This window comes from Haliotis cracherodii, unplaced genomic scaffold, assembly GCF_022045235.1.
Source record: "Haliotis cracherodii isolate W230 unplaced genomic scaffold, xgHalCrac1.p SCAF_10, whole genome shotgun sequence".
NCBI lineage: Eukaryota > Metazoa > Mollusca > Gastropoda > Lepetellida > Haliotidae > Haliotis > Haliotis cracherodii.
The window spans coordinates 14,786,244-14,812,067 of record NW_027266265.1 but is presented as its reverse complement, the minus strand read 5'-3'; the positions used below and the strand labels follow the sequence as shown (position 1 = coordinate 14,812,067).

At 40.4% G+C, this 25,824-nt stretch overlaps 3 protein-coding genes and 2 pseudogenes across 3 annotated transcripts; 4 read left to right on the top strand and 1 right to left on the bottom strand.

Moving 5' to 3' along the window:
* Positions 1-1,342: 1,342 nt before the first annotated feature.
* Positions 1,343-7,278, bottom strand: LOC139447193 (uncharacterized). Its single transcript, XM_071228412.1, has 7 exons — positions 7,181-7,278; positions 6,291-6,326; positions 5,032-5,154; positions 4,149-4,295; positions 2,855-2,974; positions 1,955-2,068; positions 1,343-1,578 (listed from the first exon to the last, which is right to left on the bottom strand). The coding sequence occupies exons 1-7, from the start codon at positions 7,188-7,190 to the stop codon at positions 1,502-1,504; spliced, it is 627 nt and encodes a 208-aa protein (XP_071084513.1). The 5' UTR covers positions 7,191-7,278; the 3' UTR covers positions 1,343-1,501.
* Positions 7,279-11,430: 4,152 nt separating this feature from the next.
* On the top strand, positions 11,431-15,715 carry LOC139447185 (leucine-rich repeat and immunoglobulin-like domain-containing nogo receptor-interacting protein 1-B; annotated as a pseudogene).
* Positions 15,716-16,774: 1,059 nt separating this feature from the next.
* LOC139453283 (toll-like receptor 4) lies at positions 16,775-17,299 on the top strand. Its single transcript, XM_071234925.1, has one exon. The coding sequence runs from the start codon at positions 16,775-16,777 to the stop codon at positions 17,297-17,299; it is 525 nt and encodes a 174-aa protein (XP_071091026.1).
* Positions 17,300-20,890: 3,591 nt separating this feature from the next.
* On the top strand, positions 20,891-23,784 carry LOC139447178 (leucine-rich repeat-containing protein 4-like; annotated as a pseudogene).
* Positions 23,785-24,829: 1,045 nt separating this feature from the next.
* LOC139453274 (toll-like receptor 4) lies at positions 24,830-25,354 on the top strand. The gene has a single exon (XM_071234912.1). The coding sequence runs from the start codon at positions 24,830-24,832 to the stop codon at positions 25,352-25,354; it is 525 nt and encodes a 174-aa protein (XP_071091013.1).
* Positions 25,355-25,824: the final 470 nt, after the last annotated feature.

The following is a 25,824-nucleotide window of genomic DNA, read 5'->3' as shown; positions in this document are numbered from 1 at the left end:
CCCGAAAACCTTTCACCACCGCGTCGCCATTCTCTCTCTCTCTCTCTCTCTCTCTCTCTCTCTCTCTCTCTCTCTCTCTCTCTCTCTCTCTCTCTCTCTCTCTGCTGTTGAGATACAGTAACGGCTCTCGTCTGGGAAGAGGACTCTTGGTGGCGCCAATGCTGGTGCTGTGTTGCCGACTGAAGATGGTCCCGGCGATGACGTGGTATAATTTGTTTGGACATCACGTCAACCTGCAGGCGTTGAGTGCAAGAATATCACACACGCTTGCAGTATGTCATGTGGATGGATCATCCCGCCACCCGGAAGAACGACAGTGTTCAGTTATAGTGAGTGAGTGAGTATGGTTTTACGCCGCTTTTAGCAATATTCCAGCAATATCATGGCGGGGGACACCACAAATGGGTGTTCAGTTATAACTTGTTTGGACATCACGTCAACCTGCAGGCGTTGAGTGCAAGAATATCACACACGCTTGCTGTATATCATGTGGATGGATCATCCCGCCACCCGGAAGAACGACAGTGTTCAGTTATAACTTGTTTGGACATCACGTCAACCTGCAGAGTGTAGTTTGGTTTTGGCATCTTGATAGCCTGCACAGCGTGATATAGTTGTGGCAGCCACGTGAGACTGTTGTGTCCAAAATCACATCGACAGCCTGCAGTTTGAAGAAGTTCAGAACATCACGTCCACCTGCAGTGTGTAATTTGTCTTGGCTTGACTTAGTTCATGTTTACCTATACGAGTAGACAGGCGTTCACTGGTACTCGCTATCGAATGAAAACAATGGCGGACTAAAGCTGCTCTTAACAAAATTAACACCAGCAGAGCTGTTTGTTTCAATCTGTATCGCTAAAAAAACAGACGTCTGAGGAGTATACATGTCGCCCACAAACCCGTGAGATCCGTGGTAGAATAGGTCTTCAGCAACCAATGCTTGTCGTAAAAGGCGACTAACGGGGTCGGGTGGTCAGGCTCGCTGACTTGGTTGATGCATGTCATCGATCCAAATTGCGTGGATCGATGCTTATGATATCAATCACTGGATTGTCTGGTCCAGACTCGATTATTTACAGACCGCCGTCATATAGCTGGAATATTGCTGAGTGCGGCGTAAAACAACAAACCAACAACCAGCACAAACCCTGACAATAACCACTCTGATTGAAAGCCGAGGATTCGAGATTGGAGCCAACGATCAAAGGATACTGGCGCGCCAAATGGGCGCAAAGGGATGAAGCTAACCACAGTGACTTACGACGCATCGGACGACTGGGCCAACCGTGCCAAATGTATGATGGTAAAGGAGGAATTTGAATAAAGTATAAATACTCAGATATTACACCTGAAACTGTATGCCTTATTTATTTACAATCATACATTGCTTTTGTTTCTCTCAAGTCTAATCACACATTTTATGTCTCCAACATTTATAACCGAAACTTAAAGGTTTAAATAATTCAGGCGAAATAGGACAACTACGTTGTGACCTTGATCCTCACTTCCCGAACGGGTATGAAGTCGGTACGAACGTATTGATATTGGTTTTCCTTGTTGTCAGCGTAAGGGTAGAATCTATAAAAAGATGAACATCCATTATGCACATTAAACTTTTAACGGTTTCGACTGAATTTCTTAAGCACACGAACGTATCACATGTAATTATCTTCTGTCATTACAGATCAAACCTTAAATCTAAAACTGAACTTGTTCAAATATAAAAATTAAAATAATCAAACATCTCTCCGAAATCCATGGGATTCATCTTCAGCACAATTGAATATGAAGAATCTTTTCAAAGGTAAAGAAGAGGAATTTTGAATTTTTTTTCTATAAAAGCAAATTCATCTTAATAAAAGAAGAGGAATTTTGAAATTTGTTTCTCCAAAAGCAAGTTCTGATCAGTTATTTTAGCCTCTGACTATAGGTGTAGATCCTGTTGAGCACTTACTGCAAAATCCACATGACAATGCGCAGTTGTTCCTAGCCCATTCCTCGTAAAATCCCTGACACATTTCCTTTGGTCGAGAACTGCACGATGACACCCTGTCTATGCACTCATTGCCTGTTTCAGAAAAAAGTGTGCCTTGATAGTAATAAACAGTGTAATGTACGCAGCATTACAGGTTGGTTAAGTGGTGTGTTGAACATTAACGTATACTTTGTTTGTTTGTTGTTTAACGCCGCACTCAGCAATATTCCAGCTATATGACGGCGGTCTGTAAATAATCAAGTCTGGACCAGACAATCCAGTGATTGACATCATAAGCATCGATCCACGCAATTGGGATCGTTGACATGCATCAACCAAGTCAGCGAGCCTGACCATCCGACCCCGTTAGTCGCCCCTTACGACAAGCATAGTCGCCTTTTACGGCAAGCACGGGTTGCTGAAGACCTATTCTACCACGGATCTGCACGGGCCTAACGGAAACATATCACTATACATGCTTGTTGATTTAATAAATCTGATGAAAATGGATGCTTAAAATATTTAATTTTGCCCAAATTGTTTGATAAAATTATCATGATACATGTTTGCGGCATCATAATGTTGGCGAAAATTAAACTGTATCCTACCACTTTAGTCTATGGATAAAGTCATTTGTTACTGGCATCCATCGCTCAATCAGAGTCGATGAATATGAATAAGACTGAATCACAATTACAGAAATGATCAGTGAATAAAATGTAGATTTCGTAAGTTTTCAAACAGTGCAGCGTTAAACAAACGATCGAAAACATTCCTTCAGCTGTGTCACCGTGCATGATCACCTGATCCATGACGTTGCTTTGGACCTTGTCTTATGTGGAATTTGCATGACATGAGCTCCCTGAAAAAGTAACGTACCACAGAGGCCACACGTGAAACGGCAGTTTGTGTGTCCCCAGTTCCCGTCCTCGCAACCGTACGCAGTCTTTCCATTGCGGCAGTCAGTTGGAAAGTTGTCTTGACAGGTGGGAGGATCCGCTATCAACAGAGGCAGGGATGCAAGTTTTGAGCTATATGCAAAGTCAAATGAGGTGTTGAGTGAGTCAATTGGGTATGACGTTGCTCTCAACAACATATCAGCCCAAAACATAAAGGTCATATATGTTTACAACTTTGACAAAACCGGTATGACGACAGAAAAATGATCTTAATTTGAACGAATCTGAAATCTAACCAACCATGAGCAAATCTAGGTAACCAAGGGGCGTAACTCTGAAAGGCGAGTTGCAGCGCCTTAGATCGTTGGACCACCAGTGTCATTTCTCCTCACTAGGCCATGAATGTTTGTTTGTTTGTTGTTTAACGCCACACTCAGCAATATTCCAGCTATATGACGGCGGTCTGTAAATAATCGAGTCTGGACCAGACAACCCAGTGAGTGACATCATAAACATCGATCCACACAATTGGGATGCGATGACCTTTATCTACCAAGTCAGCGAGCCTGACCACCCGATCCCGTTAGTCGCCTCAATACTTGTTATGGAAGGGTTGGTGACACGTCTTCTGCTAGTGTAGGTGGATGAGTAGAGTGTAACAACACTTTCAGCAGCATTCCAACACACCACGAATGATCTTCACACATTGTATCCATTGGAGGGGGCACGTGTGGCCCAGTCGTCTAAGGCGGCGCGATTCGCTGTGCAGAGTTGCGTCCCTTGGGCACGCCAGAAACCTATGATTGTGGGTTCGAATCCAAATTCGCCCCGATTATGTTTCTAGGTTTGTCAGCACCATACCCGTGCTCGTGGGTTTCACCGAAGTGCTAAACGTCTCAGGCCTGCATCACTTCGGACTTTCGTCCCACAAGAAGCTGACACGCCGCGATATAACTGGAATACTGTTAAAAGCGGCGTTAAATCCAACTCACTCACTCCATTGGAGGGTTGACCTTCGGATCTCAACCACTCTAACCACTCGGTGTCAACAGAGACCATATAATAGATGATATAATTATATGGTCTCTGGTGTCAACTACAACACCACTCCACATCAAGGACAGACTAAGAAGCTAGAAGCCATTACAAGATCAATATACCTTGTGTAAAGTTGTTTTGGACCTCTTTACAGAAGAATCATGTGAAGTCTTACATGCCAATAAAAAAGCTGCCAAAGTATGAATAGATATGGAATGTTAGTGTTATTTTCTCACCACACAGTTGACATGTCCTAGGGCAATACTTGATAGCCCATTTGATTTGATCCCCCTTAACAGTGCATCCTGACGAGTAGTGTCTGCACAGATCATAGGAGAGGATGTCTTTACAGACGTAGGATGGTGGCTTCTTCACATCGGGACCTGTATAATGAAGAACGGGATGAACTTGGTTCTGCACATCGGTACTGCTCAACCGTTTAATGGAGCACTGTTAAGTACGATCGACCCTGAAGCAAGTGACCCTAGACCGGAAGTACTTCGTCGAACCACGTGGTTGGGTTAACCACAAGTTAAAACTGTGAATCGGTCTGTGAAAATAGGTTCCAATCAAGGGCCTTGTTCCACAAAGCGATCTTAACGGTAAGATGATCGTAAGTCCCATACTTTAACATAGGCTTACGACAGTCGTAGCGCTAAGATCGCTTTGTGGAACGGGTCCCTGGATGGCCACGAATCCAGGATGTACTCACTCAACATTGTATTCGCCTTGCATCCATCCATCCAGACATATACATGGAATGCATTTGTATACGATTTTGATACTTTCAAGTTGTTGTCACATCAGTTATAGTCATATCTAACAACTGACTGACTGACTGAGTATGGTTTTACGCCGCTTTTAGCAATATTCCAGCAATATCACGGCGGGGGACACAAGAAATGGGCTTCACACATTGTACCCATGTCGGGAATCGAACCCGGGTTTTCGGGGTGACGAGCGAACGCTTTAACCACTAGGCTACCCGACCGCCCCATATCTAACAAACATCAATAGTAAGGTATGTAGGTGAAGATTGCATGACTTTCGATCACGTAATAATTTAGAGGATCTGTGGTAGAAGTGGCAGGTAGTGACTGCATTATGTAATCCTCTTACCACAAAGACCACAGGTCTGTTTACAGAACAATAAGCTGTAGTCTCCGTAGTTGCAGGAGTCGCTGTGACAACTCATGAAGACGTCTCTGCATGGAGCTGGCGTTGTTTGCATGACGATGCCATCTGAAATGTTATTATCGGATATATTCTGTCCCCAGATTTAGCAAGCCAAGTATAAGACTTTCATAAATGTTAATTTCAGAACATTGGTGAGTTTAACTCAGTAATATTCTTATATCAATAAAGCAAACAAAAGCGACAAAACCCTTTCCGTATTCATAAGAAATCTCTGTCAAATGCAGAGTCGTTTTTACGATTCCGACTATATCATTAGCACGTGTTTTATGAATCACTATCAAATAGTGATGAAACCAGGTGCATATATTATGCAAATAGAAACTCCCCTATGGTGCTGTTGGTGTTGAGATCTTTTTTGATTCATAAGCTACCAAACGAAATGGATGTGTTATACTGTTGACATTTACCCGTTTAAGACCACGCACGCACGTACGCACGCACGCACACACACACACGCACACACACGCACACAATGCTAGCATACCAGAAACCTATGTTCATTAAAGGTGTTGGGGTCATGGGTGTCCAAGTCGTGTAAGGCGCGGCAATTCGCTGTGCGGAGTTGCGTCCCTTGGGCACACCAGAAACCTATGATCGGTTATGTTTGTCCGCAACATTCTCGTGCTCGTGGGTTTTACCAAATCGGTAAAACGTCCAAGACCTGCATCACGTCGGGCTTCCCTATAACATTAAGCTGGAACGCCGTGGTAAAACTAGAAGAATGTTCAAAGCGGCGTTAAACTCACTCACCCATACAATGGTAGCGATATACAACTCACAGATAACAGGTAAGTTTCGTAAATGATCGGTTAGCATTTATTACATACACAGTAGACTCGTGAAGATCCAGGTGAGAATAGGTCTTCACGAACCCAGACTCGGGTGGTCATGCTCGCTGACGTCATCACGATGCACGTCATCGTATCCAAATTGCGTGGACAGTTGCTCATGTCAATCACTGGATTGTCTGGTCCAGACTCGATTATTAACAGACCGTCATATAGCTGGAATATTGCTGAGTGCGGCGTTAAACAACAAACAAGACGAAAACAAAAGCATGCACGGAATGTTACAATTTGCTTTCGACGTTTATTGAATTTATGAAATCGTAGAAGGATGTTTATTTAAAATTTAAACACGATGATAGTGGCATTTATATCCAATCATGTACGTTCGCTTACCTATGTGGCTGAGTAATATTGCAAAGAAGGCAAGTGCTGCAAGAGAATGAAAATGAAGGTCAGGCGTATTACTTCTTTCGATGTTTTCTTTTCTTTTTGCTTTTCTTATTCACTGTGAATGAAGATCCCTTTGGGCAGAATACGTCACATATGAACCACATGCATGTTGTAAAAAAAAGAAAATGAGTATCGAGAGGGCACAATGCGGCTGCAATGGACGTGCGTGCATTGTGGCTACTTACCATGCCATCAACAACTGTTTGTTTGTTTGTTTGTTTGTTTGTTGAGGATACATTGAATAGATATTTGCCATAACATTGTATAATTAATACTCCTACTAACAGGCTTGTTTGGTTGGTTGTTATTTAACGCCGCACTCAGCAATATTCCAGCTATATGACGGCGGTCTGTAAGTGTTCGTTTCTGGACCAGACAATCCAGTGATTGATATCATGAGCATCGATCAACGCAATTGGGATCGATGACATGCATCAACCAAGTCAGCGAGCCAGACCACCCGGTCCCGTTAGTCGCCTTTTACGACAAGCATTGTCGCCTTTTACGGCAAGCATGGGTTGCTGAAGACCTATGCTACCCCGGATCTTCACGGGCCCCATCAAAAACTGGTTTGTACTGACCGAATTATTAATGGCCACCAAAACATTGTTGCCTTTGGTGTAAGACAACATTCATTCCTAAATACTCCTAATCTGGTGAGTATTTTTTTATGTATATTGATTCGTTAACCCGTACACTTATGAATATATGTGACTTCAAGCGACATATTAAACATTTTTGCTTAGCGCTGAATATGAAGTCGGTAATCTTAATTTCAAGGCACAAGTGTATTTGACATTAGAAAAGAAAATAACACGTTGAACGCATCTTACCTTGCAACATTCTTCAGGTATTTCCCTTAACGAGATTTCCTCTGCTTAACAATTGTTCTTATACACATTCAAACGCCAACGTATTGAAGATAAGACACAGGGGTCAATTTCAAACGTCGGCTGCAACAATTCACATGTATAGGACCATTCTCTTAAGACTATAGAAATATATCTTCGAGGGCAAGTTACTTACCCCATATTTTGTGTTTGAATAAAACAAGAATTTTAATACATGTTAATCAATGCCATAATTATAGTGATGCAAAATTGCTTTCGACGTGTAGCTCGTGAAGTGAAGTCATTATATAGGACGTGTCAAAACACATGAACAGGTGCGTGATAGATCGTCGAGTCACATGCATTGCAGAGTGTTGCAATATTTGATAAGTTGCAGATCACCATATATTTACAACTCAGACACAGGGTACTGATTCCGAGCTGATCACTCCTTATCCCCCACCCCACCCCCAAATCCCCACCCCACCCCTTAATGCCGAGCGCCAGGCAGGTATAATCTTTAGATCCGGGGAGACGCTCTTTCCACTGGACAACAGAAGCAGTACTGATAAAATGCGTCAATGACTCGCTGATAAAATGCTTCACTCACCAACTTGTACAATGCATCAAACACTTAAACTGATACAATGCATCACTCGTTAACTGATACAATGCATCACTCGTTAACTGATACAATGAGTCACTCGTTAACTGATACAATGCGTCACTTGTTGACTGACACAATGCGTCACTCGTTAACTGATACAATGCGTCACTCGTTAACTGATACAATGCGTCACTCGTTAACTGATACAATGCGTCACTCGTTAACTGACACAATGCGTCACTCGTTGACTGATACAATGCGTCACTCGTTAACTGATACAATGCGTCACTCGTTAACTGATACAATGCGTCACTCGCTGACTGACACAATGCGTCACTCGTTAACTGATACAATGCGTCACTCGTTAACTGATACAATGCGTCACTCGTTAACTGATACAATGCGTCACTCGCTGACTGACACAGTGCGTCACTTGTTAACTGATACAATGCGTCACTCGTTAACTGATACAATGTGTCACTCGTTAACTGATACAATGCGTCACTCGTTAACTGATACAATGCATCACTCGTTAACTGATACAATGCGTCACTCGTTAACTGATAGAATACGTCACTCGTTGACTGACAATGCGTCACTCGTTAACTGATACAATGCGTCACTCGTTGACTGACACAATGCGTCACTCGTCAACTGATACAATGCATCACTCGTTAACTGATACAATGCGTCACTCGCTGACTGACACAATGCGTCACTCGTTGACTGACACAATGCGTCACTCGTCAACTGATACAATGCGTCACTCGTTAACTGATACAATGCGTCACTCGCTGACTGACACAATGCGTCACTCGTTAACTGACACAATGCGTCACACGCTGACTGACACAATACGTCACTCGTTAACTGATACAATGCGTCACTCGTTAACTGATACAATGCGTCACTCGTTAACTGATACAATGCGTCACTCGCTGACTGACACAATACGTCACTCGTTAACTGAAACAATGCGTCACTCGTTAACTGATACAATGCGTCACTCGCTGACTGACACAATGCGTCACTCGTTAACTAACACAATGTGTCACTCGCTGACTGACACAATACGTCACTCGTTAACTGATACAATGCGTCACTCGTTAACTGATACAATGCGTCACTCGCTGACAGACACAATACGTCACTCGTTAACTGACACGATGCGTCACTCGTTAACTGATACAATGCGTCACTCGTTAACTGATACAATGCGTCACTCGCTGACTGACACAATGCGTCACTCGTTAACTGACACAATGCGTCACTCGTTAACTGATACAATGCGTCACTCGCTGACTGACACAATGCGTCACTCGTTAACTGACACAATGTGTCACTCGTTAACTGATACAATGCGTCACTCGCACTCGCATATCTTGAACGACATTGACGCCAACGCGGGTGATGAGAAGTCAACACAGGTGTGAAAGGTCACTACGTGGGCCTGTGTGCGAGATGTTTTCACACCAGCAAACGCTTTCATTCAATCACACGATTTTACTTCGTTCTTTTCTTTATGAAAGCATAACGCCCAACAATGTCAAATCAGTTTTGTATACAGGCGCCATATCTCATTGTATGTTTTTTTACTAATCTGAACATACACATCTGTCTTACAATACATGTATGATGTCAAACTGCGCAAAGGTGCGCCTCTACTATCCATTTTTGGAACTAATCTAGAACAGAAAATATATATGTGTGAACACGTTTTCTCTCATGAAACACAGGTTACAAAAATACAGTACGACCAATTTTCCACAAGCATCATGGCTCAGACTACTTGTTTCAAGATTAACATATTTGACGTAAAGGTAGATATTACCCTTTGTAAATGACCCGTAAAGATCAGGCTCGCTGACTTGGTTGAAGCATGTCATCGATCCAAATTGCGTGAGTCGACATTCATGATATATGTCACTGGATTGTCTGGCCCAGACTCGATTATTTACAGACCGCCGTCATATAGCTGGAATACTGCTGAGTGCGGCGTAAAACAACCAACCAACCAACCAACCAACCAACCCTTTGTAAATATATTACCAACAGGTGAGATAATTTTCCCCGACAATCATGTTGTGCCTTTGTCTGTTCAAATGTAACAAACCAGGAACATCAGAACAGTGATAAAAAGGCTTGATCGACCTCTTGTGTCTAAAAGGTATATTGTTCATTACAAAATACAATTTGTACATAGCCTGGTTTCACATGTTTGCAAATCTCAAGTGGGGAGTGTCAGGTTTGTTGAAGTTGAAAGCTCATTATTTTCAAGAACTTCGTAACAGGTGCAAATTTGACGGCCTAATGCTACATACATTTCAAACGTCGGTTCAAGCGTTCATTTCCTAGCATGCCTGAATTTGGAAAGTACTGTCCCTTCGTGTGGTGTAAATAATGAAAGCGATAACCCAATGACGTTTCCTGTATGATGAAAGACGGGAAGCTGAAAGCATTAATACGTTCAACTTGATCATCATTCAGTGAACATTGATGAACACGATTAAGTACAAGGATATTGACTTGAGCCATAGATAGGAACAAATGCACTTATGTTTCATCGTTTGTGTATTCCAAATACTCACATTTTCCACTATCCAGTTGAACCAATATTGTTTATAATTACTGGTCCAGAAAAAAATGTTAATTGGTTATTGTCCTGTGTATCTGCTGGACCCTTACATATGATGCAAAAACTATAGAATTGTTGATATTTCAACAAATACTTCATTTCATGTTTAAATAACTGCCTATGCCATTGACTTTTCATTGGTTAGCATGTGAAGCATTTTGAAGGAAAATATTGCCCTATGAACTGACAATATATTATCCTGCCTTCAATGTGCATTGTTATGATGTCATATTCAATGTAAATTCAAATCATAGCTAATACCAGAAATCTTTAAAAACATCTTTCTCCCCTGAAACATGAACATATGGCCCAACTGCATAAGATAGGTAACACTTTTGAGAACACATACGACATGCTTCTAAAAAAACTACGAATTTCTTACAATGCTTACATTAAGAAACAGTTGATAGATTAAAGTTGTAAGTTTTATCTATAACTGAACATGTTAAACAAATGCTTTTGGTTCTGTAATGACCATGTTAATCATGTCCCACAGAATACGGAGGCCACTGTGCAGAGTTCTTTGTAAACAGACTTTACAAGGATTTAGTCATCATCATTTACAAATTAGATTAACCTGTTTTTGAAAAACAAAACCTGACTTTTCAGTGCACATAAATGTTTCATATTTGTATTATTAACACAAACACCCTTATAAATGTCTTTGCACAAGATGATTACTTAACGAAATTACAAGAAATCACAATTAGTCACAGAAAAATTACATTGCCAAAATGCACATAAAACTTGTCACTATATTTTGTGTCATCTCACCTGAACACTAAGATTTGATTCTGTGAGATCTACAATACACGGGAAAGGGGCTAAGGATTAATTTAATGGATATTTGCCATAAATTGTACGATGAATAACAGGTTGGTTTGTAAGTTATTTAACTCTGCACACAGCAATATTCCAGCTATATGACGGTGATCTGTAAATAATCGAGTCTGGACCAGACAATCCAGTGATTGACATCATGAGCATCGATTCACGTAATTGGGATACGATGACATGCATCAAATAAGTCAGCGAATCTGACCACCCGATCCCGTTAGTCGCCTCTAACGACAAGCATAATCACCCTTTACGGCAAGCATGGGTTGCTGAAGACCTATTCTACCCCGGGTCGAATAACAGGTAAGCATAAGTTAATTAACAATTGCAAATTCCTTACGTGTGATGATTAACCTATCAGCATTGACTAACTTACATTGACAATTATACCAGCCCATCAGCCTTTGAATGGAAACATGGAAGTGGGCGAAAAGTGAAAACTTACCTTCATTTATGACAGGGAAGCGGCCCGTTTGTCCATTGGGCGTTTTGACAACACTGCAACTGCTTTGACAAGCATACGCGAGCAAACACAAGCATATGCATGCTACCTACATGTCGATCGAGTGTTTTTATTGCCTGTAACAGGTCACGGGTTTTTTAAGTTGGCAAGGTTCTCTGATAAGTGATGGCGACCTTACACGTTTACCGCTTTGATGAAGCCCAAGTTCCAGTTCTGCGAATAACGTATTGCGCGTGCGCATCTCAATCTTTGTCGTTGATGTTGGCGTGTTCTGGCTCAGGTTGGCGATAATAATAATAATAATAATAATAATAATAATAATTATCATAATATGGGACTTCTCTCAGGAAGCGTTGCCTAGTCAAACCCACCCAGAACTTTTCTGAGAATGTGAAGACTCCCCAACACTGCAGCCTTCTGCATTACCCAGATTGTCAGAAGGGCTGTATTCCTGGTACAAACCCGGGTACTCTCCCAATGTCAGTCAACAGATTGGGAGGTACCAAACCTAGGGCACTGAGAGAACAAGGGGGAGTCGGACAACTTGGTACTTGGTACTTATTATTATCATTATCATTATTATTGATATTATTATTATAATTGTTGTTGTTATCGCTATTTACTCAGTTTTATATCACATGTTGAATTAGTTGCAAGTTTCCTCCTAGATTAGATAAATACTTTCCTTAAACACGATGTTGGGGACATCTTACATTGACTTCAAATACAATTACTGATAGCCTTCGTTCAGTATTGGACGCATTCAATCTACATACATCAGGTGGGTCCTATTTCTTCAATAGTGTAATAGTGAATAGGATTACATGTACATTGATGCTGTGTTTGTATATGAACAATTGTTTCCTTTAACATGTTCGATTTAATTTAATTTGATATTTAAATAAATGCGAGGTGGGTTAGTGTGCCACAGAAACGAACGTATCCAATTTTGAATGACATTTCATTTGATTATATAGCATACTCAATGTTAAGTAAAAACAAATTTTGTATCACAGTATATTCATTGTTATATCCTATAACATTGACTATAATCACATAATTTGTTCGATGGCAGCCAAAGAGGTCAAATAGTTAAACACTTTGTTTTCGGGTACCTGTAGAAATGCACGTGCAGAAATGGTCTGGCTGGAATGAGTACTTTATTCTTAGATCATGATTAATCCAAAGGTTGTTCTCCCAAGATTCAACCTGACCATAAGTTCGCAGCTTTTTCCGGGATCGATTAAAAGAAAAGATATAATACAGAATCTAAAAACATGATCAAGAACCCCCGAATTCACTTTCGGATCGAACAGAGTTACCCTCGTGGCTCGACAAAACCGAATTTGGGAGAACCAAAACTCGGGAACACTGTGTAGGAACATCCAGTATATATACTCTCCGAACAAAGTAGCGGATCAAGAAATATAAATGTTATAAAGAGCTATGAAAAATGACTGCTAAAGAGAGAACGGTTTCTGAACCAAACATCTAACGCACCTCAAACATTCTTCCTTTTGACACTTCAGTGAGCTCGTCGACAACGTGATGAACGCCTGAGGGCTATTGAAATGCTTCAGACATTAGAACTCAGGGAAAGGTAGCCAATATGTTCAATGTGTCTCAGATTTGCAGACTTTGGAACATATAACTGACATAAAATGTTAATCATTGCCCCCGCAATTGTCAAAAAACACGTCCAGGGGCGATTAAAAAGACACTAGGTTTTAAGGAATACAGCTAATCAAAACGCCACCGGCGTTAAAGTCACTGTGTGTTTACAGCATATAAACTGGGGTACCGCCGATGGTCTCATGTAAAGTTTACAGATTAACTATCAATGCAATGGCCAGCCATGAGTCCTGACCTTTCCCGCACAAAACTCGTCTGGGACATGTACGAGAGAGGTGTTCGCCGATGCTACGTGAACCAAACTGGTCCAGGCGTTGCAAGAGGAGTCGACAAGACTCCCTCAATTGACGACCCGTGAAGACCCGGGGTAGAATAGGTCTTCAGCAACCCATGCTTGCCGTAAAAGGTGACTATGCTTGTCGTAAGAGGCGACTAACGGGATCGAGTGGTCAGGCTCGCTGATTTGGTTGATGCATGTCATCGTATCGCAATTGTGTGGATCGATGCTCATGATATTAATCACTGGATTGTCTGGTCCAGACTCGATTATTTACAGACCGCAGTCAAATAGCTGGAATATTGCTGAGTGCGGGGTTAAACAACAAACAAACAAACCAAACAACCCTCAATTGACATTGATTCGGACCATGCCGCGCGGTTTAAACGAATGTGTGACCTATCGTGGCGGCATGGCCCATTGCTGATCACCTCAGCTCAAACGTTCATTTTTTTACTATACAGTTGTTTTTTCTCGCCAAAACAAACAAAGCAACAAACTGTTGTGCTTGAAAAGTCAATTATTCACCCCGTGAAGAGCAGGGTTAGAACTGATCTTCATCAATCCATGCTTCTTGTGAAAGGCAACTGACGGAATCGGGTGGTCAGTCTCGCGGACTTAATTGATCGTATCCCGATATCGTAGCTCGATCTTCCTTATGTCAGTCACTGGATTGTCTGGGCCAGATTCGAGGATGTACAAAACGCAGTCATGTAGGTGGATTGTTGTTGAGAGCGGCGTTAACCAACAAACAAAGTTAAAGTACAACATTTTACTTTTTATCCCTTTTTGTATTTATTCGGGATAATAATCCTTTCCTGCTACCTTCTTACCCAAACAGGGCCGTACACGACCCTCAATTGTACGATTCTGGCTGAATCATAACAATCGCGACAATTGATACTCTGGATCTGGAGAGTATAAAACTCAAAATTCTTTCGCACCTGATCGACCATATCATGTTTCCTGTACATAACAATATCTATTCAAACTGTTTAAAATACTACTTCTTTGAGTGGCATTTAGAAGTTGGAATGGTAACTAAGACAAAGTTGTTATGGATGAGACACTTCTTTATTACAATTGGGCGACGTTTCGGTGTAGATTCTAACACCGTTATCAAGTAAACGATGATTTGTTAGAATCTACACCGAAACATCGCCCAATTGTGATAAAGAAGTTGCTCATCCATAACAACTTTGTCTTAGTTGTTTGACAAACTATTTTGTGAGCAATGTGGACAACTTATCATAACGCTGCTTCTCTAATGTAACTTACTTTCTTCCAGCTCCACAATGAGAATACTCTGCTTCATAGCCCTGGAAACAGTCTTAGTGACGCTAAGCCAACAGCGGGCAACCCAACATTCAACTGACTGCAAGCCCTGCCTCTGTAAACAACGCTATGCTGACTGCTCAAGCAGGAATCTCATAGCTGTTCCTCAGCATTTGCCAACTAATATAACACATCTCAGTCTGAGGAAAAATTCACTGGAGGAAATTAAAAATGGGAGTTTCATCCACTATCCTGGCTTGACTGACCTGAATTTGGAGGACAACAAACTAAGTCTCTCTTCAAATGTTTACAGTCTTTGTGCGTTTTGTGGACTGGTGCAGCTACGTGTTCTCAGACTCGGCGGCAACTGTGATTCTGCCTTTAATACAACATTAAGCTATTCCTATCCTGACAAATCGTTGAGACAATTAAAGTCATTGGAAGAGCTGTACATTGATGGAATACCCAAAACCCCGATGGGAACTGCCTTCAGAGAGCTGACAAATCTGACCTTACTGATATATACGGGTCACTGTAACCTGTTGTATATACACGAACACATGTTTGCCACGACACCAAATCTTAAATTACTGAACTTATCAAGGTGTCATATTTACGACATCCACAGGAACGCGTTTTCTCCACTGAAGAACATTCACACCATAGATGTATCCGGAAACACTGGTTTGGGTCTTTCAAACGCAACCAATTCTGCTTATGGGATGATTGGGACTAAAATAAAAGTTTTCAAGATGAACAAAGTTGTTCCGCCCTTCACGATTGGCGTGGTTGCAAAAAACACATCTTTCAACTATTTGAGAAACACATCAATTCAAGAGCTTCATGCTGGACACAATTTCATAGAGATATTGGAGGGAGGTATTTTTGACTTTTACCCCCCAACACTAGCGCGAGTGTCAATTGTAGACAATCGTTTCACTGTTGGTGTTTATGTATATGATATTATGAAACTAAAAGGGTTAAAGAGTATAGATATGAGCGACATGAGCATTACTCATCATTTCTTTTGGAAGTTCTCAAAACAACAACGTTGGAATCAAAACACGGATCAGGTGTTTTTTGGTCCTCCTGATCTTGAAAATTTTACAGCCAGAAACTACCAAATGAAATCAGTTATTTCCAGCATTCACATTAAATTACCTAATATAAACTCAATTGATATTTCCAATAACGTTATAACAAAATGGGAAGGTCCGATTAAAGGTTTAAAATCTCTTAAACGTGCAGATTTGTCATACAATTTCTGTTCTTACATAGAAAAACGCTTCTTTTCTGAGTGGCCAAATTTAACGTTTTTAAACATTTCAAATAATTTGATAGGTGATGCTCTACGTACACTCGGAAAGGATAGTGGGACCATCTTTCAAAATTTGACAAATATTGAAACCCTTGATCTTTCAGGAAATAGAATCCGTTTCCTTCATAAAAACATATTTGAAACCAATATAAAACTAAGTCATTTAGATCTCAGCAACAATGAACTTAGAGACTGGGAACCTGATATCAGACAGTTGAAAAGTCTTAATTATTTGGATCTTAACCAGAATCAACTCCGGACACTTGGTTTTACCTTTCGTGAATCTTTGGGAACCCTTTCAAAGAATCCTACTTTAGATATTTCCGAAAACCCACTCTCATGTACCTGTGTAAATCTGGATTTCCTCAATTGGCTATTTCAACATGAAATGTATTTCAGAAATTTGAGTAATTATACATGTGTTCATCAGATGAATACACCAATCCCCTTGACTGAAGAAGTAGTAGATGGTTTACAAAGACAATGTAAGCCACTTTTTGGAATTATAACCAGTTGTCTTGTTGGTATAACATTTACCCTGTCGTTCTCTGTCATGGCCCTGGTGTACAGATATAGGTGGAAGTTGAGGTATCTCTATTACGTAGCCAGAGATCGTTATCGCCCTGTGGGAGGTGGTGTGGAAGGGGAACTAGAGTTTGACTTCGATGCCTTTGTGTCTTGTTCTGATGAGGACTTGGATTTCGTGGGCAAGTTGGTTTGTCAGCTGGAGGGACAGGGAAGACGGCTATGTATTCATCACAGAGACTTTAAACCCGGAGAACCAATCGCATCAAACATTGTCAAAGCTGTGCAGACGAGTAGACGAACACTCATCATACTTTCTCCGAACTTCCTGTCAAGCACATGGTGTCGATATGAATTTGAGATGGCGAAAATGGAAGGTGTTTATGAAGCCAGAAGCGTCATCCTTGTTGTGAAGATCGGTGAGGTTGAAGCAGAGTCTGTTCCTCGTGAGCTTCTGTACATGATGAAGACGGACTCCTACACAGAGTATCCGGAAAATGCTGTGGATCAGGCCACATTCTGGATAGCATTGAATGAAGCCCTCGAGAACTAGGAAGACTAAAACGGAATCTGTTTCGGTGGATAATCGAGACTGGCTATTCTCTGGCTCCGATATTTCAAGAGGATGAAATGAAGTAATATGATTGATGATTGATGGTTAAATAGGTGATGTTAATAAAGCGACATAACCCTTTCCATATCCAATAGAAACTCTGCATAAAGCAGAGACGATTTGCAGAAAACCTTGTTCATAGAGTTGAACAGGGCTGTGAGAATAAGGACACATTTCTCCTCTTATGCAATTATTGTACAAATACGAGGGGCGTTCAATAAGTTTTGCAACTTGAATATTAGACCAAGTCTCAGAATATCTTTTGCACTTTTATTTTTCAATATAATCTCCATTCACCTCAATACACTTATTCCATTTGTCCTTCAAGCTTTTAAAACCACTTTTATAGAAATCCGCAGATTGTCCCTCTAACCACGCCACTGTGGCAGCCTTTATGTCCCCAAGTCACTGGGGGCTAAGTCTAGTCTGTACAGTTAAATCACTCACCCTTCAGCCCAGACTTAGCCCCCAGTGATAATTTCCTGTTCCGACAAATGAAATCTGCCCTACGTGGAAGACGCTTCCAGGATGACGGGTGGGTGATTTAACTGTACAGACCAGACTTAGCCCCCAGTGACTAGGGGACATAAAGGCTGCCACAAAGGCGTGGTTAGAGGGCCAATCTGCGGATTTCTATAAAAGTGATATTAAAAGCTTGAAGGACAAATGGAATAAGTGTATTGAGGTGAATGGAGATTATATTGAAAAATAAAAGTGCAAAAGATATTCTGCGACTTGGTCTTGTAATGAAGTCGCAAAACTTATTGAACGCCCATCGTATATCCTGAACATACACATACCTGCACCTTGATCATTGTAAATGTTGCTATTGAAGAGTTATAATATCAGATTGTACTAAGTTTTCCTCATCGTAAATTGAGAAATCCATCCTGATTTGAAGAAGCACTTGTATAGAGGTAGTTAGTACTCATGCAACATTCAGATGTCAGTGAAAGACTACACTTTGGACGTGAATCTCTCCTGCCTATATGTGATACGCCAGGTGATGCATGCTTCTGCAAAGTTATGACATGATTAATATGTGTACATGGATATGTGTGAAGTGTGTAGGATAGTATATTCGGGAAGAGAATTTATGGATGATGTCAACTTCTTAATTAATGGTAACACAACGTTTCGGAGCCGGGCATGAATCCTACCTGCCCAGTGCTTGGAACTTATTGCTTTGATGTTGTCTGTGCTAATTATCCAGCTGGCTTCCATTTGTCCATTTCCATTGCTATTACCTTCCAGTGCTTATTACCTCCTGCCTCGCGTTTGCTCATTGACCATTGACGATTACCAGTCAGTGATAATTTATGTCCTGCTATCACCTATCAGCGCTAATTAACTGTTAAGTGTTGGCTTCCATTTGTTCATTGCTAGTCACCTATCAGCGCCAATTAACTGGTGGCTTCACTTGTTATGTTTCCATCTTTTGTGATCTTATTACTTTTGTTGTTCCTACAGGAACATATATATGTTCTCTGCTTCATGGCATTAATTCACCTCATGAAGGTGTAAGTGCATACTCCGAAACGCTGTGTTCCTCATAACAAAGAAGTTAACATCCATTAATTCTCTTCGTTATGGGTATCACTTTTAAGCCATTCAAAGAAATTTAAAGTATATAATTCGTCTATTATATTTTGTATGGCACTGTCTGTGTACGTGAGCCGATGGTTTTGTGATTGTATGTACTATTGTTTGTAACCAGATGTTTTCCTCATGCCCTAATTTATGTTATCAGATAATGATTAACACAAGGAAATATACGACCCGACAGCTGGCGTGCCTGTTCTCGATTAGGTGAGCACATAAATTTGTGTACAATAATCATACAAAAAGAAACTATTTAATTTATGCTATTTGAACATATCATAATGTGAACCACTTAGCATAAGATGCAGGCATTTCAAGCGCATTTGAATGGGGACATCTAGGCCTCGCTGTTAACGTGAAACCTCTATCATAGTCCGGAATACACACTGGCTACCTTAACAACTTTCCATGTCGGAAACTAGCTGCAGAACAATATAGATGATACAGTGTACCTGGTGTGATACATTACCTGACAAATAAATCCTTCTATGATCATAAATGAACATATTAGACAGCTGAAAGGATCCACATGAACCGAGGTTGTCACATCAGAGTCAGAGGTGTAAGTTAACACATTTTATCACATTACTAAGTGTGCGGTCAGATTTTAAAGGGAGTAATGACTGTATACAGTGTATATAGTTTTACAACATTATATTCTTATATCAATTATTTTATGTCATCCAATAAAGATTTCAAGAGTGTTGATATCAATTATTAAGTAACTGCTCTAAAGCGCGGAAAACACTGGTACGTTACACATATCTTTACAAAGACAAAGGCATATCGTAATTTTCGCTCAGAAAACAACTTAACCAGGAGCAGACAACTACGTCATCTGAGGGAAATGCAAATGGCTGTCATGATATGCCAAGAATATGGGATTACAAATGTATTTAATTTTCACCAACAAACATTTTCTGTTTCAAGTATATGTGTATCACACACAATCAGTAGTGGGACAATGTTGACTCAAATAGTATGGTTATGGTCAACGCCACAGAGGGAAGTTTAAAATGTTTTATATTTGTATTATTAACACAGACACCCTTATAAATGTCTTTGCACAAGATGATTTCTTAGCGAAATTACAAGTAATCACAAAAAGTCACAGAAAAATTTCATTGCCATATGCGCATAAAACTTGTCGCTATATTTTGTATCATCTCACCTGAACACTAAGATTTGATTCTGTGAGGTTCCTCAGAGATCTACAATACACGGGAAAGGGCTGAGGATTGATTTAATGGATATTTGCCATAAATTGTACGATGAATAACAGGTTGGTTTGTAAGTTACTTAACTCCGCACCAAGCAATATTCCAGCTATATGACGGTGATCTGTAAATAATCGAGTCTGGACCAGACAATCCAGTGATTGACATCATGAGCATCGATTCAAGTAATTGGGATACGATGACATGCATCAAGCAAGTCAGCGAGTCTGACCACCCGGTCCCGTTAGTCGCCTCTAACGACAAGCATAATCACCCTTTACGGCAAGCATGCGTTGCTGAAGACCTATTCCACCCCGCGTCTACATGGGTCGAATAAGGGGTAAGCATAAGTTAATTAACATTGCAAATTCCTTACGTGTGATCATTAACCTCTCAGCCTTGACTAACTGACATTGACAATTATACCAGCCCACCAGCCTTTGAATGGAAACACGGAAGTTGGCGAAAAGTGAAAACCTTCATTTATGACGGGAAGCGACCCGTTTGTCCATTGGGCGTTTTGACAACACTGCAACTGCTTTGACAAGCATACGCGAGCAAACACAAGCATCATGTTGTTATCGTTATTTATTCAGTTTTTTATATCACTTGTTGAATTAGTTGCAAGTTTCCTCCTAGATTAGATAAATACTTTCCTTAAACACGATGTTGAGGACATTTTACATTGACTTCAAATACAATTACTGACAGCCTTCGTTCAGTATTGGACGCATGCAACCTACATACATCAGGTGGGTCCTATTTCTTCAATAGTTTAATAGTTAATAGGATTACATGTACATTGATGCTGTGTTTGTATATGAACAATTGTTTCCTTTAACATGTTCGGTTTAATTTAATTTGATATTAAAATAAATGCGAGGTGGGTTAGTGTGCCACAGAAACGAACGTATCCATTTTTGAATGACATTTTATTTGATTATATAGCATACTCAATGTTAAGTAAAAACAGTATATTCATTGTTATATCCTATAACACTGACTTTAATCACATAATTTGTTTGATGGCAGCCAAATCAAAGGTCAAATAGTTAAACACTTTTTTCGGGTACCTGTAGAAATACACGTGCAGAAATGGTCTGGCTGGAATAAGAGTGGCATATGAGTACTTTATTCTTAGATCATGATTAATCCAAAGGTTGTTCTCCCAAGATGAACCATATCATAAGTTCGCAGCTTTTTCCGGATCAATTAAAAGAAAAGATATAATACAGAATCTAAAAACATGATCAAGAACCCCCGAATTCACTTTCGGATCGAACAAAGTAACCCTCGTGGCTCGACAAAACCGAATTTGGGAGAACCAAACTCGGGAACACTGTGTAGGAACATCCGGTATATATACTCTCCGAAACAAAGTAGCGGATCAAGAAATATAAATGTTATAAAGAGGTATGAAGTGCCGAGTGCTATTGAAATGCTTCTGACATTAGAACTCAGGGAAAGGTAGCCAATATGTTCAATGTGTCTCAGATGTGCAGACTTTGGAACATATAACTGTCATAAAATGTTAATGACTGGCCCCACAATTGTCAAATAACACGTCCAGAGTCGATAAAAAAGACACTAGGTTTTAAGGAATCGAGCTAATCAAAACGCCACAGGCGTTAAAGTTACTGACCAGGCGATTCGTCTGTGTGTTACAGCCTATGAACTGGGGTATCGCCGATGGTCTCATGTAAAGTTTCCCGCACAAAACTCGTCTGAGACATGATCGGGAGGGGTGTTCGCCGATGCTACGTGAACCAAACTCGTCCAGGCGTTGCAAGAGGAGTCGACAAGACTCCCTCAATTGACGACCCGTGAAGACCCGGGGTAGAATAGGTCTTCAGCAACCCATGCTTGCCGTAAAAGGTGACTATGCTTGTCGTAAGAGGCGACTAACGGGATCGAATGGTAAGACTCGCTGATTTGGTTGATGCATGTCATCGTATCTCAATTGTGTGGATCGATGCTCATGATATTAATCACTGGATTGTCTGGTCCAGACTCGATCATTTACAGACCGCCGTCAAATAGCTGGAATATTGCTGAGTGCGGGGTTAAACAACAAACAAACCAAACAACCTTCAATTGACATTGATTCGGACCATGCCGCGCGGTTTAAACGAATGTGTGACCAATCGTGGTGGCATGGCCCATTGCTGATCACCTCAGCTCAAACGTTCATTTTTTTTACTTTACACCCAGAAACAGTTGTTGTTGTTGTTTTCGCAAAACAAACAAAGCAACAAACTGTAGTGTTTTAAAGGTCAATTATTCATCCCGTGAAGAGCAGGGTTAGAACTGATCTTCATCAATCCATGCTTCTTGTGAAAGGCAACTGACGGAATCGGGTGGTCAGTCTCGCGGACTTAATTGATCGTATCCCAGTTTCGTAGCTCGGTTCTCCAAATGTCAATCACTGGATTGTCTGGTCCAGATTCGAGTATTTACAAAACGCAGTCATGTAGGTGGATTGTTGTTGAGAGTTGTTAACCAACAAACAAAGTTTAAGTACGACATTTTTCATTTTATCCCTTTTTTTATTTATTAAGGATAATAATCCTTTCCTGCTACCTTCTTACCCAAATAGGGCCATACATGACCCTCTATTGTACGATTCCAGCTGAATCATAACAATCGCGACAATTGATACTCTGGATCTTGAGAGTACAATCATGTTTCCTGTACACAGCAATATCTATTCAAACTGTTTAAAATACTATTTTGTGAGCAATGTGGACAACTTATCATAGCGCTGCTTCTCTAATGTAACTTACTTTTTTCCAGCTCCACAATGAGAATACTCTGCTTCATAGCCCTGGAAATAGTTTTAGTGACGCTAAGCCAACAGCGGGCAACCCAACATTCAACTGACTGCAAGCCCTGCCTCTGTAAACAACGCTATGCTGACTGCTCAAGCGGGAATCTCACAGCTGTTCCTCAGCATTTGCCAACTAATATTACACATCTCAGTCTGAGGAATAATTCACTGGAGGAAATTAAAAATGGGAGTTTTATCCACTATCCTGACTTGACTGACCTGAATTTGGAGGACAACAAACTAAGTCTCTCTTCAAATGTTTACAGTCTTTGTGCGTTTTGTGGACTGGTGCAGCTACGTGTTCTCAGACTCTTCGGCAACTGTGATGCTGCCTTAAATACAACATTAAGCTATTCCTATCCTGACAAATCGTTGAGACAATTAAAGTCATTGGAAGAGCTGTACATTGATGGAATACCCAAACCCCGGATGGGAACTGCCTTCAGAGAGCTGACAAATCTGACCTCACTGATATATACGGGTCACTGTAACCTGTTGTATATACAAGAACACATGTTTGCCACGACACCAAATCTTAAATTACTGAACTTATCAAGGTGTCATATTTACGACATCCACAGGAACGCGTTTTCTCCACTGAAGAACATTCACACCATAGATGTATCCGGAAACACTGGTTTGGGTCTTCCAAACGCAACCAATTCTACTCATGGGATGATTGGAACTAAAATAAAAGTTTTCAAGATGAACAAAGTTGTTCCGCCCTTCACGATTGGCGTGGTTGCAAAAAACACAACTTTCAACTATTTGAGAAACACATCAATTCAAGAGCTTCATGCTGGACACAATTTCATAGAGATATTGGAGGGAGGTATTTTTGACTTTTACCCCCCAACACTAGCGCGAGTGTCAATTGTAGACAATCGTTTCACTGTTGGTGTTTATGTATATGATATTATGAAACTAAAAGGGTTAAAGAGTATAGATATGAGCGACATGAGCATTACTCATCATTTTTTTAGGAAGTTCTCAAAACAACAACGTTGGAATCAAAACACGGATCAGGTGTTTTTTGGTCCTCCTGATCTTGAAAATTTTACTGCCAGAAACTTCCAAATGAACTCAGTTATTTCCAGCATTCACATCGAATTACCTAATATAAAGTCAATTGATATTTCCAATAACGTTATAACAAAATGGAAAGGTCCGATTAAAGGTTTAAAATCTCTTAAACGTGCAGATTTGTCATACAATTTCTGTTCTTACATAGAAAAACGCTTCTTCTCTGTGTGGCCAAATTTAACGTTTTTAAACATTTCAAATAATTTGATAGGTGATGCTCTACGTACACTCGGAAAGGATAGTGGGACCATCTTTCAAAATTTGACAAATATTGAAACCCTTGATCTTTCAGGAAATAGAATCCGTTTTCTTCATAAAAACATATTTGAAACCAATATAAAACTAAGTCATTTAGATCTCAGCAACAATGAACTTAGAGACTGGGAACCTGATATCAGACAGTTGAAAAGCCTTAATTATTTGGATCTTAACCAGAATCAACTCCGGACACTTGGTTTTACCTTTCGTGAATCTTTGGGAACCCTTTCAAAGAATCCTACTTTAGATATTTCCGAAAACCCACTCTCATGTGCCTGTGAAAATCTGGATTTCCTCAATTGGCTATTTCAACATGCAATGTATTTCAGAAATTTGAGTAATTATACATGTGTTCATCAGATGAATACACCAATCCCCTTGACTGAAGAAGTAGTAGATGGTTTACAAAGACAATGTAAGCCACTTTTTGGAATTATAATCAGTTGTCTTGTTGGTATAACATTTACCCTGTCGTTCTCTGTCATGGCCCTGGTGTACAGATATAGGTGGAAGCTGAGGTATCTCTATTACGTAGCCAGAGATCGTTATCGCCCTGTGGGAGGTGGTGTGGGAGGGGAACTAGAGTTTGACTTCGATGCTTTTGTGTCTTGTTCTGATGAGGACTTGGATTTCGTGGGCAAGTTGGTTTGTCAGCTGGAGGGACAGGGCAGGCGGCTATGTATTCATCACAGAGACTTTAAACCCGGAGAACCAATCGCATCAAACATTGTCAAAGCTGTGCAGACGAGTAGACGAACACTCATCATACTTTCTCCGAACTTCCTGTCAAGCACATGGTGTCGATATGAATTTGAGATGGCGAAAATGGAAGGTGTTTATGAAGCCAGAAGCGTCATCCTTGTTGTGAAGATCGGTGAGGTTGAAGCAGAGTCTGTTCCTCGTGAGCTTCTGTACATGATGAAGACGGACTCCTACACAGAGTATCCGGAAAATGCTGTGGATCAGGCCACATTCTGGATAGCATTGAATGAAGCCCTCGAGAACTAGGAAGACTAAAATTTGCTTTTACGACCAATGGAATCTGTTTCGGCGGATACTCGAGAATAGCTATCCCTAGCTTTGACGTTTTATCTTTTCAAGGGGATGTAAATGAATAAAAAAAATAATAATTCTGAAACTTGAGACCAGCATCGCTCCTTATCATAATGACGATAAGTTGAGTACATACTATCAAGCAATATCAAGTTTGTCTGATGGTTAATAAAGGAATTTAAAACCATGTTAATAGAATTGAAACCTCGGTATGATGCCAAAGATCTAGATAGCATACTTGTACAGTAGAATTGTTAAGCTGTGAGCCAAAGAACATATATTACTTCTCTTATGCAATTAATGTGCAAATATATCATGCACATACACATTCCTGCACTTTGAATATTGTAAATACTGTTATTGAGTATAGTATTAGACTTATAGTATTAGAAGTTTTCCATTGCTTTGAATGTATTGTTGCATAT

Coding starts and splice junctions, on each gene's coding strand:
- LOC139447193 (XM_071228412.1), bottom strand. Junction 5,155..6,290: donor AATATTACTCAGCCACATAG/GTAAGCGAACGT, acceptor ATAACATTTCAG/ATGGCATCGTCATGCAAACA. Junction 2,069..2,854: donor TTTCACGTGTGGCCTCTGTG/GTACGTTACTTT, acceptor TTTCTGAAACAG/GCAATGAGTGCATAGACAGG.
- LOC139453283 (XM_071234925.1), top strand. CDS start 16,775: ATGGCCCTGGTGTACAGATATAGGTGGAAGTTGAGGTATCTCTATTAC.
- LOC139453274 (XM_071234912.1), top strand. CDS start 24,830: ATGGCCCTGGTGTACAGATATAGGTGGAAGCTGAGGTATCTCTATTAC.